Source organism: Arachis duranensis, chromosome 5 (assembly GCF_000817695.3).
Source record: "Arachis duranensis cultivar V14167 chromosome 5, aradu.V14167.gnm2.J7QH, whole genome shotgun sequence".
In the NCBI taxonomy this organism is placed as follows: Eukaryota; Viridiplantae; Streptophyta; class Magnoliopsida; order Fabales; family Fabaceae; genus Arachis; species Arachis duranensis.
The window spans coordinates 17,099,087-17,117,412 of NC_029776.3; the positions used below are offsets into that span (position 1 = coordinate 17,099,087).

At 34.8% G+C, this 18,326-nt stretch overlaps 3 protein-coding genes across 7 annotated transcripts; 2 read left to right on the top strand and 1 right to left on the bottom strand.

Moving 5' to 3' along the window:
• Nucleotides 1–948: 948 nt before the first annotated feature.
• Nucleotides 949–5,430, top strand: LOC107488449 (uncharacterized). The gene is made up of 4 exons (XM_016109198.3): nucleotides 949–1,607; nucleotides 1,942–2,135; nucleotides 2,240–2,518; nucleotides 3,889–5,430. The coding sequence occupies exons 1-4, from the start codon at nucleotides 1,426–1,428 to the stop codon at nucleotides 5,109–5,111; spliced, it is 1,878 nt and encodes a 625-aa protein (XP_015964684.1). The 5' UTR covers nucleotides 949–1,425; the 3' UTR covers nucleotides 5,112–5,430.
• Nucleotides 5,431–6,002: 572 nt separating this feature from the next.
• Nucleotides 6,003–7,632, top strand: LOC107488450 (uncharacterized). The gene has a single exon (XM_052262360.1). The coding sequence runs from the start codon at nucleotides 6,088–6,090 to the stop codon at nucleotides 7,480–7,482; it is 1,395 nt and encodes a 464-aa protein (XP_052118320.1). The 5' UTR covers nucleotides 6,003–6,087; the 3' UTR covers nucleotides 7,483–7,632.
• Nucleotides 7,633–9,765: 2,133 nt separating this feature from the next.
• LOC107488451 (uncharacterized) lies at nucleotides 9,766–17,869 on the bottom strand. Of its 5 annotated transcripts, none has more exons than XM_021142332.2 (18): nucleotides 17,246–17,865; nucleotides 16,832–16,890; nucleotides 16,614–16,749; nucleotides 16,335–16,475; nucleotides 16,150–16,206; nucleotides 15,656–15,750; nucleotides 15,240–15,372; nucleotides 14,229–14,399; nucleotides 13,424–13,617; nucleotides 13,018–13,084; nucleotides 12,635–12,768; nucleotides 12,168–12,234; nucleotides 12,008–12,070; nucleotides 11,696–11,934; nucleotides 11,493–11,622; nucleotides 11,150–11,242; nucleotides 10,610–10,795; nucleotides 9,766–10,306 (listed from the first exon to the last, which is right to left on the bottom strand). In XM_021142332.2, the coding sequence occupies exons 1-18, from the start codon at nucleotides 17,513–17,515 to the stop codon at nucleotides 10,013–10,015; spliced, it is 2,529 nt and encodes an 842-aa protein (XP_020997991.1). In that variant the 5' UTR covers nucleotides 17,516–17,865; the 3' UTR covers nucleotides 9,766–10,012. The 5 variants fall into 5 exon arrangements, 4 of the variants coding, with proteins under 4 accessions (XP_020997991.1, XP_020997992.1, XP_015964686.1 ...); XM_021142333.2 differs by having other exon boundaries at nucleotides 16,614–16,745; nucleotides 17,246–17,864; XM_016109200.3 differs by having other exon boundaries at nucleotides 16,614–16,745; nucleotides 17,209–17,863.
• Between the last annotated feature and the right edge of the window lie 457 nt (nucleotides 17,870–18,326).

Consider the following 18,326-nt stretch of genomic DNA (forward strand, 5'->3'; position numbering starts at 1 on the left):
ACTCGTTGAAACTCATTGAAGGTTTGAAGAAAACACTCGGCGAATCTTTGTCAGTAAATTTGATTCCAAATCGCGTTTTTCTTAATCGACCGTTTATAGTACACAAGAATTAAAAAACTATCATCACTAGCTATTGTGAATCTCACTATGATGAGAAATTCATGTTCAGCTCGTATTTATATACGTTTGTATTATATAGTAAATCGAATTAATTCAAATGTATGTGTCACTCCATACTAAATCGAATCTAATTCAATTTACCACTAGCCACCATTGAGTATAAATCAAATTTGTTATATTCGATTTACTAGGAACTTATAAATCAAATTGAGTTCATTTAATTTATATTGAATCATACTAATTCTAATCTTATTAATTTGATTTAGTGCTAACATAGATTCGACTTTAATGAATTCGATTTAGTACTATAATATGTAATTTAAAATTAATTAATTTGATTTATATAAAACTATATACGAAGATATGCGTAACTATTTATTTTAGAAGATTCCTGTAATATTAAGTTGTCAGTCATTTATATAAGCATTTTTTTTATTTTTAATATTGAATTAATAATGGTATTTTTTTAAATTTTGATCTACTGTGATATTTTTCTAAAATATGGGATGATTTAATGTACGAAGTACAAATCGGACCATCCGATTTTTAAGAGGTACAGAAATCGGACGGTCCGATTTCTGTACTCAGACCGTTCGATTTGTGTATTCCAAATTTTTAAAATTTTTTCAACACAAATTGGTGGATCCAATTTGTATACCCCCATAATTTTAAAAAACATCAAAAATCACCACGTTCAACTATAACACTCATTCTACTACCTTATCAAAATTTTTTTAGCCTTATATAAGTGTTTTATCCGTTATACTATTTTTATTTGCAAAGGATAAGTCGCTGGCTTGCTGAACAATGCCGGCAAGAAGTGTTAGCCAAAGACAAACTAAATGTTACTAAAAACTACGTCTACGTGGGCACATAATTTTCCCATTCTGCCACCAAGTTAAACAATCCCATAGAATTTTGACGCTTCTAGAACGTTCTGACTTTTCTCTTTTCTTTTTTTCCCTTTTTCCTTTTTCTTTTTCTTTTTTTTCGTGTTATGCGGGAATTTTAATTAAGCAATAGGGTCAAAATTCAATTGAAAACCCTAAAAAATGAAATTTCCCCAAATCTGAATGGAATCCTGTGCCCTAACCCATTCCTCGCTAATCGGACTATCCATTTACGACGGTTCCCGGATCCTCCGTTCATCGTTTTTCTTCGCCGGTGGGTGAGCCACCACCGACACCTCCTTTCACCTTCGTCAAATCAACCTTCGGTTACTCAGAGGCAGTAAGAGAGAGAGAGAGAAAGAGAAGAGAGAGAAAACTGGGGAAGCGAAAGAAAGGGAAGGGGAGGGTTGGGGAGATGGAGAGCTCGGGTTCAGGTGCAATCGATTGCGGCGTTGGATCGATTGTATGGGTCCGAAGAAGAAACGGGTCGTGGTGGCCGGGTCAAATACTCGGTCCTCATGAACTTTCGGGTTCTCATCTCACTTCTCCCCGATCAGGAACTCCCGTTAAGCTTCTTGGCAGGGAAGATGCCAGCGTGTAAGTTCCTTCCCATTCTTATTTTATTTATTGAAATCTACTCTAACAATTTATTCATATCTGGTTTGAATTAATATGGTGTGTTCGTAAATGTCAAATGTGTATAGATTTTATTTTTATGCAAAAACTAGTCCAGGATTAGCCTTTCGTCAAGTTGTAGTGCTAGTTTAGAGGATAATTGTGTGGGCTATAAAAGGTTTTGTGGTGATATTTGTTTAAAGGATACACTTCTTGAGTTTGGAAAATGGTATTGAATGCACTGTTGTAACAATATTCTGACAAGTTTTTAGTGTTTTTACTGGTTTTGCTTTTGTGTGTCGGTATTTCTTTATAGAGATTGGTACAATCTGGAGAAATCCAAACGTGTGAAGCCATTTCGATGTGGTGAGTTCGATGGATGTATTGAAAGGGCAGAGTCTTCCCAGGGTATGCCCTTAAAGAAAAGGGAAAAGTATGCGCGCCGAGAAGATGCCATTCTCCATGCTCTTGAACTTGAGAGGCAAATGCTGAAGAAGCAAGAGAAATTAGGTATTGCTTCCAATAGAACCAATTTTAGATCATGTAACACACTAACACTGTTAAGAACAGCAGTCACGTCTCCAGGAACAACCTAACTGTGATTCTGTTTGCAGGAGCCGGGCAAATGGGTGTAGGTTGCCGAGCAAAGAGAAGCAGATGTGTGTATTTGCCACCTCAGTCTAGTGATTCTATGGATTATAAAGAGACTCATGTTGAGATGTCATCTTCTCAATTCGGGAAGGAGTATCCTTATCGTAGTTCATTTGCTGAAGAGGGTGAATCTGCCTTTGTAGATGATGTTCAATCTGATTCTTCTGAAACTGATTCAGCTAATTCTGGTTCAGATTCCTCGGAAACAGAAGCAGACAAGGATGAAGAGATGACCATTTCAGGTTTAGTTTCTGCTTACTTATTTTATGCTATCATGTTATAACTATCTTATCATTATGTTCTGATGGCCACTACTTCAACAAGGGGGAAACGACTTATCCAGTGATGTATATATCTGCGAGTATCATAGCTGGGGAATTTTCTTCTCTTTCATTTAATAATATTTCTTGTAGTGGAAATAGTATTGGTTTTTATTGTTACATAATTTTCTGGATGTTAAAATTGTCATATTCCTTCTATATTCATGCATCTTTCCTTTCTTCTTTAAAAGCGTAACTCTGCACAACAAGTTCATCCTGTCAAACATAGGCCAACCCTACATGGACCCACGTTTTTTAGTTTTTTAGATCTTCCAACAAATGTTTGTCTATATTTTTTGTTGCCATGGTCTTCAAAATCATGAACCTATCCTGGATTGGCCTGGATTGGCCAATGTGCATGTGTTTAAGTTCTTAACAATTGAATATTATAAGGAAAGGTCAGGATAGTTCAAATGTACAGTGGGAGCGACCTGCTTTCCTATGGTATAGGATATTAGACTCAGAACAAGGGTAATGAAGGGCTAGAGAAGGAAGTTAATCATCATTATCTTTTAGTTTTGATTGTTTGCCAGCAATCCAGCATACATGTCACTTAACGCTTTTAAGATATGCTTAGCCTAGACAAAGAACAAAGGACAAAAAGGGAAAAGAGTGAAGGTTCACTTCAATTGCTCAAGTTGTATTTTTGAGGCATTGTAGACTCTGAAATTAAGAATACTGTATTTAGTTCCTAAAGTTTCAAAACTTGAGTCATATTAGTTCTTGCCTACATTTTCATTCCTATGTCATCATGTTTTCACTGAAGTAGAATGTTAGGTGACAGAGTGGCAATGGATGCATTATAGATTCAAATTAATGTGAAAATAATTCCTCAGAGGTCATGTAGGGTACCTAGTACCATCATGTTAATATGAAAATAAGTGAAAATGCTGATGATACAGTAACAGAAATAAGTTAACCTTTACTCAATTATTGAAAAGAAAAAGTGAACATCTACTCTAAAAATAACGTCAGCTTAATCAATCAATGCAGCCTGTTATACGAGGGCTGGCTTATAGCTTTCTCATTATTTGCCCTTCACTTTCTCTGTGAATAACTTGTGGTGTACAGCTGTCAGAGAATATGTGAATTTGACTTTATTATTGAGATTATGCACTTATCAGTCAATTAAATCCATTTTGTAGTTCTTTGTTTCTTCTTCCTGTGACATCATGGTTTCTCATTTTCCTTTTGAATTTTTCTGTTTTGAACTTGTTCTTTTGTTTGAGTTAAAATTTTTATTTCAGTTCACAGCATTGATTTTAACTCATCTGACGTTATTGTAACTGCAGAAACGGGTCAAGATGCTGAAGAGGAAGAAAGCACTAGTAGTGAGGATCTTGATGAATTGGCAATATCTGCTGACATGCCTCTCCTGTATCCTCGTGAACCTTCAACACGTAATGAAGCTGTATCCAAATGGCAATTAAAAGGAAAGAGGAACAGTCGTAGTTTTGTGAAGAGGTCTGTTGGTGCTCCTGATGGAAAAGGAGTTCGGTATGGAGCAGATGTTGAGCAAGGAAGTCATATAGGCCATAAGAGATTAGGTCCTAATTCACATTACTACAAAAATGGTCTAAGTGATGTCTTTGATGACACCGAACAAACGTTTGGATTCGAAGATGAATTCTCTCTAACTCCTAGAGCAGCATCAAGGGGTCAAACCAAAGTTCGTCATGGTGTTGATTGGGATGTCTGGGGTTGGGAAGATCAGCCTGCTACGAGAGGATATTGGGATTATAAAGGGTTTGCTCCAGGATATGGTGATCGCTATCATTACGATGGGAGGATGAGACCGTTTCTGGTAGATGTAGACCTGAAGGTTCAAGCTAGCTATCGCAAAGAGCCTGTTCCCATTGTTTCTCTCATGAGTAAGTTAGATGGGAGGGCAATAATCGGGCATCCGATCCAAATTGAAACCCTGAAGGATGGTTCATCAGATATGCTATTTCCTGCATTTGATGATTTCAATAATGATGGAATTGGTATTGAGGGAAGTAGTGTGCTTCCACCAGCTTGGAGGACTGCAAGGAGAACAGCGAATTTTCGTGTTCCTCGTCCGCATTTATCATCATCGAATGGTGCTGAAGCTGCTTCAGATTTTTCCTTAGATCAAGAAAGATTTGAATATAGAAGATTAAATGCTGGAAGTTCCAGCTACAAGGGAAGCTTTTCCATTTCCAGGAAGAGTGGCCGTAACAGTCCTGGGCCTTCAATTGACAAGAAGTCAATGAAAAAGGGGTCAAAGAAAGTGAGCTTATCGTCTAGCCAGAAAACTAGAACTCTGTCCTCATTGTCTAGTGAACATAATCATCATAGTAAAAAACCTTTAATTGATAGCAGTTTTTATCAAACAAATAGGTTGATTAAACCAGAGGTCTCTGGGCTCACTACTGTAGCTTGCATACCAGTTAAATTGGTATTTAGTAGATTACTTGAGAAGATTAATAGGCCTCCTTTAAAAGCAGCTAGTAATGCGGCTTTGTTGAATAGTGATGTGGAGAGAAATTCATAGGTTACATGTACATTTGTTATATCAGTACAATAATTTACAGTGGTAGCTCAAGAATTTGTTGGGTATGACTTATTTCCAAGGAAATAGAACTCCTATTTATTCAGTGGGATGTTTACATTTCTAAGGATAAAACCTATTCATGTTGAAGATCTTGTTTTTGCTGCCAAGCAAGCCTACATTTCTCAGAGCTTTTCTCCCAAGGGAACGAGGCTTCTTGTCTTGTCTTGGACATAAAAAGCAAAATATCATGTCACAAAATAGTCTGCAACTGTCGCTTATAATATTCAATTTAATTTCTGAACTTGTACTTGAATTTTAATTTAGTTGTTGAAATTTCAATTTTTGTGCTAATCACGTTAACCATTATGGGGAATCAAGTGGATCTACTCTACGGCTTAAAATCCACAACCATATGCAACACGCGAAATTGCAATTTTGTTTCCTGAAATATTTATGATAAAATTATAAATGAGTTAACTATTCAAAATATTTGACATTTCATAAATTTTTATATAACTATAAACAAGTATGATTATTGGTATATTGTAAGTTTAATTATCCTATTATAACAAGTTTGATAATTCTATTGATAGATTATTTAGTTGATAAAAAATATGAATCAATATATATATATATGAATATTTATAAATATATAATAATTAATTTTTTATATATACGTAATATTTATTTATTTTTTCTATATTTATTCACTTTGATGACACACTTTATGTTTATATATAAATATGTATACATAGTCACCAAAAAAATATAAATATGTATACATAAAAAAATATAACATAATTAAATACAAAAATGTTGTATACATAAAAAATGTTGTATAACATATAAAAAATGTATACGTGAGTACCCTTAGCCTTAAGTGAGGAAAGTAGAAGGTGGCCGAGTGAGTTTCAGAAAGGCTAAGGAATAAAAAGGGTTGACAGAAGATTAGAGAGGGAAGAAGGTTGATTGGTCGATGGAGGTGGAGCAAGCTAAGCCAAAGCCAACGCCGAAGCGGTTTGTGAAGAACCAAATCTCCGATTCCATCCTCAACGACGCGGCCCTCAACGCTGCCATCTCCGTTCTCCCTCACAACTACAACTTCGAGGTCCACAAATGCGTTTGGCGCGTTCTTTCCACTGGCGCCAAGCGCGTTGCCCTTCAGTTCCCCGAGGGCCTCCTCATGTACTCCCTCCCTCTCTCCGACATCTTCACTACCTTCGCCGCCGTCGACCGCTGCTACGTCCTCGGTGACGTCACCTACGGCGCTTGTTGTGTCGACGACTTCTCCGCCGTTGCGCTCTCCGCCGACCTCCTCATCCACTACGGCCACAGCTGCCTTGTCCCCATCGATTCCACCACCATCCCCTGTCTCTACGTCTTCGTCGACATCAAAATCGACGTTTCCCATTTGGTTGATACCGTTAAATTGAACCTCGAATCTCGCGCCCAGAACCTCGTATTAGCTGGTACTATTCAGTTCGCATCTGCAATTAGGGCTGCGAAGCCGGAATTGGAGAAATCAGGGTTTAGGGTTTTGGTACCACAGTCCAAGCCTCTTTCGGCCGGTGAGGTTCTTGGCTGCACTACTCCCAAGGTTTCATTAATGGATTCGTTTAGTGAGAATCTTGAGAATAGCGTTTTGGTATTTGTAGCCGATGGAAGGTTTCATCTTGAGGCGATCATGATAGCTAATCCTGGGATTAAGGCTTTTAGGTATGACCCTTACATTGGGAAGTTGTTTCTGGAAGAGTATGATCACGTGGGAATGAAGGAATCTAGGAAAGCTGCGATTTTGAGAGCGAGGGAGGAAGCTCGGAATTGGGGTGTTGTTTTGGGGACTTTGGGTAGGCAAGGGAACCCTAAGATTCTGGAGAGATTGGAAAAGAATATGAAGGAAAAAGGGTTCCTTTACACTGTTTTCTTGATGTCTGAGATTAGCCCTGCAAGGATTGCATTGTTTGAGGACTCCGTAGATGCTTGGATTCAGATTGCTTATCCTCGGTTATCGATTGATTGGGGTGATGCTTTTGGGAAACCAGTGCTCAATCCCTTCGAGGCAGAGATCGCGTTAGGGGTGATACCTGGCTGGTGGGAGAAGAAGAAAGATGTGTTAGTGGCAAAGGTGCAGGAAGGTTGTGAAGATGGTGGTGTAAGTTGCCAGAAGAGTGGTGATTCTTCCTGTGAGTGTAGCTGTGGAGAAGATGAAAATGGAAATGGAAAGAGCGATTTTGGTGGTGAATATCCAATGGACTATTATTCTCAAGATGGTGGGGAGTGGAATTCCTCTTATGCGAAGAAGTCCTCTCGTCCGGTAAGGAGAATTTCTGTATCTTCGGTTGCTACTAGTGCCATTTCTCAACGGTCTTAAACTTTCTATAGGTTATAGATTTCGATACTTTGTTAGTTGCCGGATATTGGCTTTTGCCTCTAAACAACATTGGATGTTTAGGGAGAAAACATAGTATGATGTGATACAATACAATACGTCATCTCATGATGTGCGATTTGTTGTTTTATGTTTATGACTTCTTGTCTTATTTGTTCTATATTTTTTCTTTCTATCTGATTTTACTTTCCTTCTTTCAATTTATACGTGAACCCCTGAACCTCGTATCCTGTTTGACATTTAGCTGATACTCATTTTTATTCTTGCCATTTTACCGTTTACCCTTCTCTGCTTTAAATTGAACTCCTTGTTGGCTTGTTAAAACAGTGCAAGTGCTACGACAAAAGCAGTTCTATTTAGCGCGAAAGTAAGCGTAGAGTATACAAACAGACGCAAATTATTTTTTATATTGGGGGTGGAAATAGTGTTTTTAAAGATCATAGATTATAAGAGTGTTATTCTCAAATGTAAAATTTTTTTATTTAAAATGTAAAAATTGGACTCCATTTTTTTTGGGAATAAAAATCGGATCATCCGATTTATTAAGAACAAAAAAGAACAAAAATCAGATCTTTAATTTATGATTTTTTTTTTAAAAAAGTCACAACAAACAAATCGGAAATTTTTTATTTTAATATTGAAGTATGAATAGAATTTTATATTAATGTTATAAAAAATGGGATTTTTTAGTGTTATGGGGACGTTGTGCAAGCACAATATGGAGAATACATATTGTATTGATAAGCAGTCTGTATATTCATAATATGCTGTCTGTGTATTATAATTTTAATATTAAAAAAAATCTATTCTGACAATTCGCCTTCTGCGAACTTTACGGCTCCCAAATTTTGCAAAATATCATAACTTTTAATATTAAATAATTATACCAATTCTTATCCAATATAAAAAAATAAACCACAAATAGGATCTTCTAATTTGATATTAAAAACAAATTAAAAATCAACTTGCAAAGTAATCGGACCTTCCATAACTTTTAATATTAAAGAATTATACCAATTTTTATCCAATATAAAAAAATGAACCACAAATAGGACCTTCTAATTTGATATTAAAAACAAATTAAAAATCAACTTGCAAAGTAATCAGACCTTCCGATTACTAATTCTCGTACCAAAATAAAAATACATGCACAACTAATAGAATTGAATTGCACACCTTTTTTTTCATAATGAAAAATTTTAGCCTACAAACAGAAAGTGATCTTAATATTTCTCTTAGAAAACTTATAGTTTAAGGTATGAAAATAAATTAAAGACAAAGTTTAGTAGGCTAGTACTTTTATTAAAATCTAATTCGTATTTAATCAGTAAAAAAAATGAAAAATTTTACATTATTAGATATAATTTCATACTATTAACAATACTAATTATAACTAATTGATAGTTACAAATCACAAAATTTATTGGTCCTAACACTTCCCTAAATTAAATACAAACGATATGATAATATTCAATTTAGGCATCTCCAATTTGACTCGTGTATAGAAAATATGATAATGAGATGTGAATGAGAAAAGTAACGAAAAAACAAGCACCAATTTATATTTGGGTGGTTATGAATGCTCACTTAGTGGATGAATAATTATAATAATTTAAAGTAACGATGGATAATTTAATTTAACTTGTGTGAGAACCAATTTAAAGAAGTGATACAACAAAGATTTTTTTTTTTATTTTTAGCGTTTGAATAGAGTATTTAAAATTTTGAAAAAAAATAAAATACTAAATAATTAAATTGTTAAAAATTTAAATATGTCATTTTAAACAAAAATACTATCTATACATCAAAATCAGCTACTAATATATTTGTGTATAAATGCATGTGATTTAATTTATTTTTAATATATATTATATTCTAATATATATTTTATACCAATAGCTAATTTTGGTGACAAATTTTAATATACCCATAGTATAATCAAATTTTAAAATATCTTATTTGTATACAGAACAGGAAAAGACGAGAGAACTTTTATATATGTAACACGTTTGATTCTAATCTTTTCCTTTTAATCAATGTTTTAAATAAAAAGAAATTCTAAAAATTTATTCTTTTGTGAGTATTTGAAATTCTTTATTTCAGAGTAAACAAAATACTTTATAGAAATGCTCAAAAATTATAAAAAGTTTTCTATTAATATCTCAATAAAATATTTTATGTTAAAAAATTTAGTAATTACTTTTTTATATATACCTAATATGATTGAACTTATAAACCTAACAATACATAAAGCCACCAAAGTAATTAACTAATTATACAATGGTAATATAGTTATCAGTTATCACTTATCAGACTATCAGAGCATATTTGGAATTAAGCTCAACTTTTTGAAATTACACGATGTAACAAAATAAATCCCCACCCAACCCTATTTTATTATATTTTTCAGACAGACCTGCCTACTTCTGCACCATCTACCTTAACCACATACAACCCATGAATAACTATTTACAATTTCTTTGTCAATATGTGTGAATTGTGAATGAATGGATTAGATTCTTACTTCAACAACATCGCCATCTTTTAGCTCGGTATTGGGGAGTACTAACTGGCCATTAATCAAAACCAGCCTTCCCTCCAAACCAACTCTTTGGGCAGCATCCGCAGCAGTGCTACCAGCTTTTAACCTCATAATATCACCATGGGGCCAACTTATGATTACCACTTCTCCAATATTAAGAGAACCAGAAAGACCATAAGGCTTTGCACTAAGCTTTGTTTGCTTGATACTTACTTCAGAGCGCAACTGTTCTTCCCACGAAAGCATTGTTCTCAAAAGTTGTACCTAAAACATAGAGTCACCCAAATGTTTTCATGTATCTACTTGAATAGTCACCAAAAAAATGCATCTACTTGAATAACGAGAAAATACAGTGATAAATCAACTTTCAATCTCTGATGCTAGACACTTCCATTTCTTTCCTACATTTAGTCAACTCAGTACGTTAGACGAATTTGATTTTTCCAATACAATAGCATTTTTAGTCTTCAATTTGCAACCACAATTGCTACGAAAATATAAATAATGAGAAGCAATTTTATTAGCACAATGTGGACAGGAGAGGCAAGTGATTGCAAAAAAAAAAACCTTGTTGTTGATGCTAGCTTCTACCGAAGTTGAAGCAAGGAAGTCAAATTTTGAACGAGGTGTAATACAATCCACCTCCTTGCCCTCGAAGACAGCAGACACCACAGACCAATATTCAGATTCTTCTTGCTCAGTGAAATTGATAACTTGGATGAAAGTTGGCAATAGGCGGCCGAACTGGTCTTGCTGCAAATGAAGCAAAAAATTAATATAAAGTTCTTCAGTAGCACTCTGATAATTTGCAAAACCCATTATGAGCTAAGATAGTCAGGCAAGTTTATTAAACAAATCTGCCCAATCTTTGATGCTATGTGTAGTCTACGTTGTTGTTTGGTGTATTTAAATGTCATGTAGTTCTCATTTCTTAGTACTATAGTGGCACTGTGGCAGATTTTCAGACAAAAATGATTTTTCCCCCTTTATCTTTTCCCGATTTCGATACATTGAGAGATCAATTTAATTGATATTATAAACAAAAAAGAAAGAACAATAACATTTAAGTACATAATTTACATTTTCAACTGCTCGGACAAAACATACCTTGTGATACATACCATCTCGACATAGTGTGTACTTCTCTAAACAAGTACACCAATCCCCATGTCCTGGTTCAAACCACCATTCATTAGACACCTGAAACAGATCAATAATAAGCAAATTGTTAGAGATTAAATATAAAATATAAAGATGATACAACTGGAGAGGCTGAAGCGAAGAAGCAAAGCAGAAAGGCAGCATTAAGGAAGATACTGATACAACGGTCCATCTGGGCATAGCCTTCTCAATCAGTGAAACCAGTCAATTTAAGTCCCATCCATGAACCATTTGTCACAAGCCATTTATAGTCAAATTTCATCAATATATGTTAATTTAATTAGCATACCTTTTTGTATAGTTGTGCATAAGCTTCCCATCGCTTAATCTGGAAAGAAGATCTTCTGTCAGCTACTGCTTCAGAAGCTGCAAGCCCAAAGCTGACAGCAACTAACAATTCTCTTTCATCCTTTTCAACACTGAAAAGGTGGTGAAAATTCATGAGCCACAAATAGTATTGTCAGCTTTTTAACACAGCGTAGTGTTATGTACCTCATGATTACAGCAGCAAGTAAGTGACTTCCTTCTACCCTGAGGACTGGATGTCCAGGCTTCAATGACCTATATTTACTTAACAAAATATCCGAAGAATTCCCATCTTCTATATCCTTGGAGAAATAGGATTCTTCTGTTTCAGGTTCATCCATGCTGTCTATTGATGACAAAGGATTTCCAGTTTCCTTATACAGCCAATGTGCAGCAAGTCCATGTTCAGCATACTCATGCATCCTCTAGTAAACACAATAATATAAAATGTCAAGAAATAAAGTATAAAGAATTAGCCCATTTGAAATCATTTGGCACCTGTGTTCTTATTTGTACTTCAAGGGCTGAGTTATCAGGACCTTGTACTGCAGTGTGCAAGGACTGCAATTCAAATTATACAATCATTAGCACTATTATTATGCTTAGCATACAAGATGATCATTTAAATTTTATGATAGTATGAACAAGAAAGCCTAACCTGATAGCCACTAGGTTTTGGATTAATGATGTAGTCATCAAATTCACCATCTATGGGAGTCCAAAGCCTGTATACAAATAAAATACCAAAACATGTAGAAATTAGAAGACATTATCAGGGTCAATACAGTTAATTGAAGTAAACGATGTTACAGCTAAGCCTGCAAATCCCAAAATATGAATGTACTTTTCCAAACTAACTGAAAAGGGGGAGAGAATGGAAAATATAAAAGGATATTTTCAATCAATATGTTTTTTCAGTTGATTCTGGTCTATGAGGATACGTTATCCTCATACTGACCTCTTCCATGCTGCTTCGTTTTTTTGGAGAGAAAAGAGCAAAATGCCCAAAGCAAAACGAAAACTTAGAAACAACGTATGCTACTTTCGTTCATAAGCTTATAGCTGGTAGCTTGTATTGTATTACTTAAGTATAGGTTACATGACTGAGATTTGGCATATATTTACCTGTGTACAATGTCAAGAAGATTATAGCAACACTGAATTGCAGGTCCATGTAAAGTTCCATTTTTGTCTCCCACGACTACTCGTAATGCACGTGCATCATATACTTTATCAATGCTTATATCCTTTCGTTTCATCTGCATGATAATACAATCATAATGCGATTAAATAAACTAATAACGCATTTAAGACTAGCAGTATAAAATTACGCTATTAATTAGAAAACCCTGCAGTTAGCCACTTCTGTTCACTAATTTTGCTTTTTTATTTAGCTTCGTTGTTGCAAAATCTGTGCTTGGATGCTAATGACTGTCCACATTGCATAACTAAAGTACATGGCCGTGCATTCTTACTTAAAAAGTCAAGAAATGAACTCTCGCCAATACCTTGCTATATAAACTATAAAGGCTTTTTAATCGGCTTGATAATGTGACTTCCATTCCTGGAACGTAACTGAAAACACGGAAGAAAACTTTAAGCATTTTAGGCACTACAAAATTAAGTAAACCTTAGCAGTTAGGAAATAGAAAAGAAAGATGCTATATGTATCACGTTTTTGTAAACCTTCTCCTTTTAGTATTAAAAGCACTTGGTGAGAAGAGAGAATGCAGTGCTGTGTTATTCTTTCAGTACTAAAAAACGAAGGTGTAAATTTGAGGGATAGAAGAGACTGATATAAATATCACTTCTCAATAGAGAATACTTTATCAGACACCAAAATAACGAAAGCATGCACATATCGGTGGACAAGAATGTAAAATCAGCAAATAATAATGGACAATAAGAACATACGAAGCTGATATAATCAATTCTCGCTCAAGTGCTTCCTCACAAATTACCAATGATGCCAAAGCTAACCCAGCATCTTGAACAACCTTCGGTTTCAGGCATGTCTCTGAATTATTCTTCTCCATAGTACTTAGGAAGTTAGCACGTTTTCTCCGATCTAACAAAACATCAAATGGGACTACAGCTTCCAAAAGGTCCTGAAATGAAAGAATGTATAGTGTGGTGCAATTAGAATGAAAAATCTGCCCTCATCCTTTCCTCTAGGCATGGCAAAACAGTGAAGATAGAATATTGCGTCTGTTATTGCTCAAGAACTATGAATAATGAACATATCATACATCAGGAGCAAAAATGCTTGCAAAAGTCACTGCAGGTACCTAACTATCTATAAATCTTTTGCAACCATAAATTACTTGGGACCTAGTGTTGTTAATCTTACGGTTAAAAAAATGTGATTGATGAGCCTTCTGTCTAACTCAGAATATAATCAACTTTCCAAGTCTGGCGGGAAGCAATTAAAAGTAACATCATTTCATATGCTTTCGGTCTTTCGCATCTTTCTTAAAAATTTTATCTCGTCATATTCTGAATTTAACTACTTTAAACGATCAGTATATTACTTTATCATTTTTGCTCCTACATATCTTGCAGTCAATCTAAAGAAAAGCATTTTTGACTGTATTGTTAGATGCAGTACACAGTAGCGTATAAAGCTCCCACCAAAGAAAACCATAAAATAGCATTCAATCAAAACCCGTGATCAGAAGTTACAAATGAGTAAATGAAAGTTCACACGAAAAATTCTTACCTTTATACTTGAGACATCCTCATTGAATGTCAAGGATTCATTGTAGAGAGAACTGTTCTCATCCGTAGGTATCAAATTACCTTTTACAGAGAATCTTCTTGGATTTACTATTTTGTTAGCAGGGGTGGACATGGAAGCCAGATCAGCTCGCATCTTCTGAAATGTTTGAGGCTGATAACAACGCACAAAAAAACACAGATTTAGTCAACTGAATTAAATTTAGTAATGCCAAAGTCGGGTCACCTTGACAATATAAAATTCATTAGGTAAAATATACTTTTTGTTGCTAAAGTTTGCCAAAAGTTTTAAAAAAACCCTAAGTTTTATTTTGTTTCAATTTTTGTTCCAGAAGTTTTCAATTTACATCAAATGTACCCTAACAACTAACTTTTCAAGAAGTTTAGGACCAATTCAGCAACAACTTCACAAAGACAACCTTCAACACAATACAAAGTTCTGTCACTGACTCCTAGTTGTCAAGCATTATTGCTGAATTGATCCTAAGCTTCTTGAAAATTTAGCTGCTAAGGGTATAATTGATGCAAATGAAAACTTCTAGAACAAAATTGAAACAAAATAAAACTTGGAGGGTATCTTTGAAACTTTTGGCAAATTGCAGGGACAAAAATTATACTTTACCTTTTCCATTATAATGTGTATACACAAGAAGATAAAACTATTTGCTGATAGTAAATAGTTTAAAACATATTCTTAACAGCTACAACTCACTTCAAGTGAAGAATGTGAGCTTATTCATGTTTCCACAACACTATGTTGAAATCATGCACAAAAAGCTTTTAACTACTTGATGACAAGACAGCATTTTACATCTCTTTTTAGTGTGCCACATACAATCCTTTTGAGGATGGGTGGGCAGATATGCAAATGAATTGGAAAACTTCAATGCTTTAATATGTTTGTTCACCTCTAGTTTCTCCATTTCCTCACATTATTATGTCAATATAATTGATGACTCTCAAAGCAAAAGAGACACATTAATTATTTGAAGACCTGAAGAATAGCAAAACAAAGATCTTCCAATTCAGCTTTCAACGCCCATAGACCCAATCTTGAAGCAAGTGAGCACCAAATAATTAAGGTCTCCTCTGCGACAGCTTGAGCCTTATGTAATGGCAGAGCGTAACTGCAAAATGTAGCATGTCAAACTAAAATTCCCAAAGCAAGTTACCTAAAATTATAGTGTTTAGCAAAAACATTCAGAGCAATGTATGGCATATCTAAAAGGTTATTGGTTAAACAGGGCTTTTATACCAAACAAGTATAGTTTTACAACTGATAATCATAGAGGACGGAGTAAGGATAAGACATAATTGATTGGGGAACTAATAAGGCAAAATAATGAAGAGCAGCATTACTGAGGTATAAAGGCTAAAAAAGAATGAAAAAGTTGAGTCAGAACTCAGTACATGGTTCTCATGTTGTGAAGACGATCTGCAAGCTTGATGAGCACAACACGTGGATCATCAACCATTCCCAAAAGCATCACTCGCAAATTACTCGCCTAATAGATTGAGTTCAAGGCATCAGAAAAAATCTCCACTGCTAATTCCAGCACTCAATACATGTTATATATTGCAAGCTTCAAAAGGCATCCAGTTTCAATATTATCTTGATTAACTACCAAATGCATTAAGAGGAGAACATTGCTGCACCAACCTATTTTGCGTACGATTACTGTTAGATAGTAAAACTGATTCTGATAAAATTGAGTAATTGACCAAACCTCAAGCATCCACAACTAAAAGTATCAAATATCCAGAATACAGAAAGAGGATAGTATGATACATTTCTAACTTCACATACTGTTCTTTGCATTGATTAAGACGATGTTAGTTAGCCATTATTTTTGTTCTATTTTGTTGCTAATTACTGAAACATATGTCAAATTCAGATTCTATACCTCTTCTTGGCCAAGGACACCCTGGTTCTCATTTACCCTTCGATGTCTGCGTAACAGCTGCAAAAGGATATCCAGCAAACTTAAATCGAACAATTAGCTAAATCTACAGAATTAATTATAATGTGCCACTTGTTTCAATATAAAATTAAAGGTCTTAGAAAGACATTCTTCATTCTTTCTGATACCTGATTTATGTAACTTAACCTTGAAACACCAGCGACCAACTTGACCACATCATCACCAAACTCTGCCTCGATGTCCTGCAGACTTTGGCAAGTATCATCAACCACATCATGTAAAATACCCGCCACAACTGTGTCCACAGCCTGAAACAAACAGCACCAATATCTCAAATAAAATGAAACATATTTTGACATGCAATGCATGCACCTTAGATCTTACACCCTAGCTCACAACCCAATAGTAATATAAAAGTTAACAAGTGTTGCATAATAGTTTCATACTCTTTTACCACTTGATGGAACCAACGCTGCCAAAATTCTTCCAGTATGGATACAGTGTGTTAAGTAAGGATCTCCAGTCTTCCGGAACTGGCCTCGATGCGCTCTTCTTGCAAAAGCTATAGCCTTCTGAACCTGCCTTCACACACCAGGTATTTTAATAAATGTAACAACATATCATAATAATACTCGTCCTAATGCAAGTAGAGATATTATTAAACCTTTGTATCATTAAATATAGGGTAGCCTGTAATTTCCACTCCATCCTGAACAACGGTACCTGCACACCATTTTAGTATACTTCTGTTAACACATGAAGTTCTAATAAATAAATAAACAAATAAATATTAGTTCACTTCTATTAACACTATCTGAAGCAATTAACAGATTATGCTTCTAATTACTAGCACTCTCTATGTGGTAGCTCTTCTGTTACAAAAAAAAAACAAAAAAAAAACAAAACAAAAACAAAAACAAAATCACAAAAATAACGCGAAAATCTTCAACTGCAGATAATGTATGAACAAGTCTCAGACTCAAGGAATTCAATTAATCATAAGGAAAATGAAGAAGGATAATAAAATCATATGGAATGAACCTGGTTGTTCCTCCAATTTAGGCCACAAGAAATCAACCTTGGTGGAAAGGCAAGCTCCGGAGGCAATTGCAACAGCGGTGACGGCGACCTGCGTGATGGCCGAGGAAACGGCGCCGTGGAGAGAGGCGGAGGTGGTGGCGGCCTTGGCAGCAGCGGCGATGACATTGTCGGAGACGGCGATCTGGTCGAGCAAACAGCAGAATCTGGAACGGTGAGGTTTGAATCTGAAACGGAACATGTGAAGAAATAACGGAGAAGTTTTGTGAGCTAAGATTGTGGAGCGCTGGCATGATAGAATGACGCTCATGTTGTGTGAGTGAGTGGATTAGTCAGTTAGTTAGCGACTTAGAGCAGTGACTGTGGCAGTTATTTTTGCAGAGAGAAAGAGAGAGAGAAGAGAGATATGTGTAGTTGGAGAAAAGAGCAAAGTGTTGTGAAGTGTGAACTGTGAAGGTCGAGGAATAAGAATCGATGGTGAATTGGGATTGGTGGTGGTGAGAGGTGATTTTCTATTTTTCTTTCATAACTGTTCATTGAAATCAGCTTTTGTTTTTTTTGCCCAGCTCAGCATTCAGCTATGCTCGTCGTTCGTAGTGGATATAAAACTCACACATGGGCATCACCAGTTGTGACCTGTAAACTTTCTATTTTCTCTATTTTTTAAATAAACAAATAAATAAAGTAGATAGAACACGAGCAGGGTGATGCTGGTGTTAAATGTTAATCCAATTTTAGCAGATATATTCTGTGAGGTCTTAATTCTATGGAAATAGAAAAATCTGCTTGTATGTCCAAAAACTATATAAAAATCTGTTAATGTGTTTTCCAAGTAAAGAGATGAATGAGTTAATCCGCGTCACCCCTTATTGTCAAAACTGAAGGACCGATTCGGTGGCTATTATGTTATTGGATCATTGTTCAACGAGTAAATTATTGGTAGTTCTCTCGTATAAATAAAAAATATAAAATAACTAAAAATTAAAAATATATATTTTTATTAAAATTTTAAAAATAATTAAATTATTTTAAAATAATATAGAATAAAAATAATAATTATTTTATTATTTTTATTTTATTATAAATATTTTTATTTTATTTTATATTAAAATATTATAATT

Bases quoted from the DNA above. Each gene is read 5' to 3' on its own strand.
- LOC107488449 (XM_016109198.3), top strand. From the start codon at position 1,426: ATGGAGAGCTCGGGTTCAGGTGCAATCGATTGCGGCGTTGGATCGATT. The intron at 1,608-1,941 runs GTAAGTTCCTTC...ATTTCTTTATAG, and splicing joins GGCAGGGAAGATGCCAGCGT to AGATTGGTACAATCTGGAGA. The intron at 2,519-3,888 runs GTTTAGTTTCTG...TTGTAACTGCAG, and splicing joins TGAAGAGATGACCATTTCAG to AAACGGGTCAAGATGCTGAA.
- LOC107488451 (XM_016109200.3), bottom strand. From the start codon at position 17,515: ATGAGCGTCATTCTATCATGCCAGCGCTCCACAATCTTAGCTCACAAA. The intron at 13,618-14,228 runs GTAAGAATTTTT...CTTTCATTTCAG, and splicing joins AGGATGTCTCAAGTATAAAG to GACCTTTTGGAAGCTGTAGT. The intron at 12,235-12,634 runs GTAAATATATGC...ATTTGTATACAG, and splicing joins CTTCTTGACATTGTACACAG to GCTTTGGACTCCCATAGATG.
- LOC107488450 (XM_052262360.1), top strand. From the start codon at position 6,088: ATGGAGGTGGAGCAAGCTAAGCCAAAGCCAACGCCGAAGCGGTTTGTG.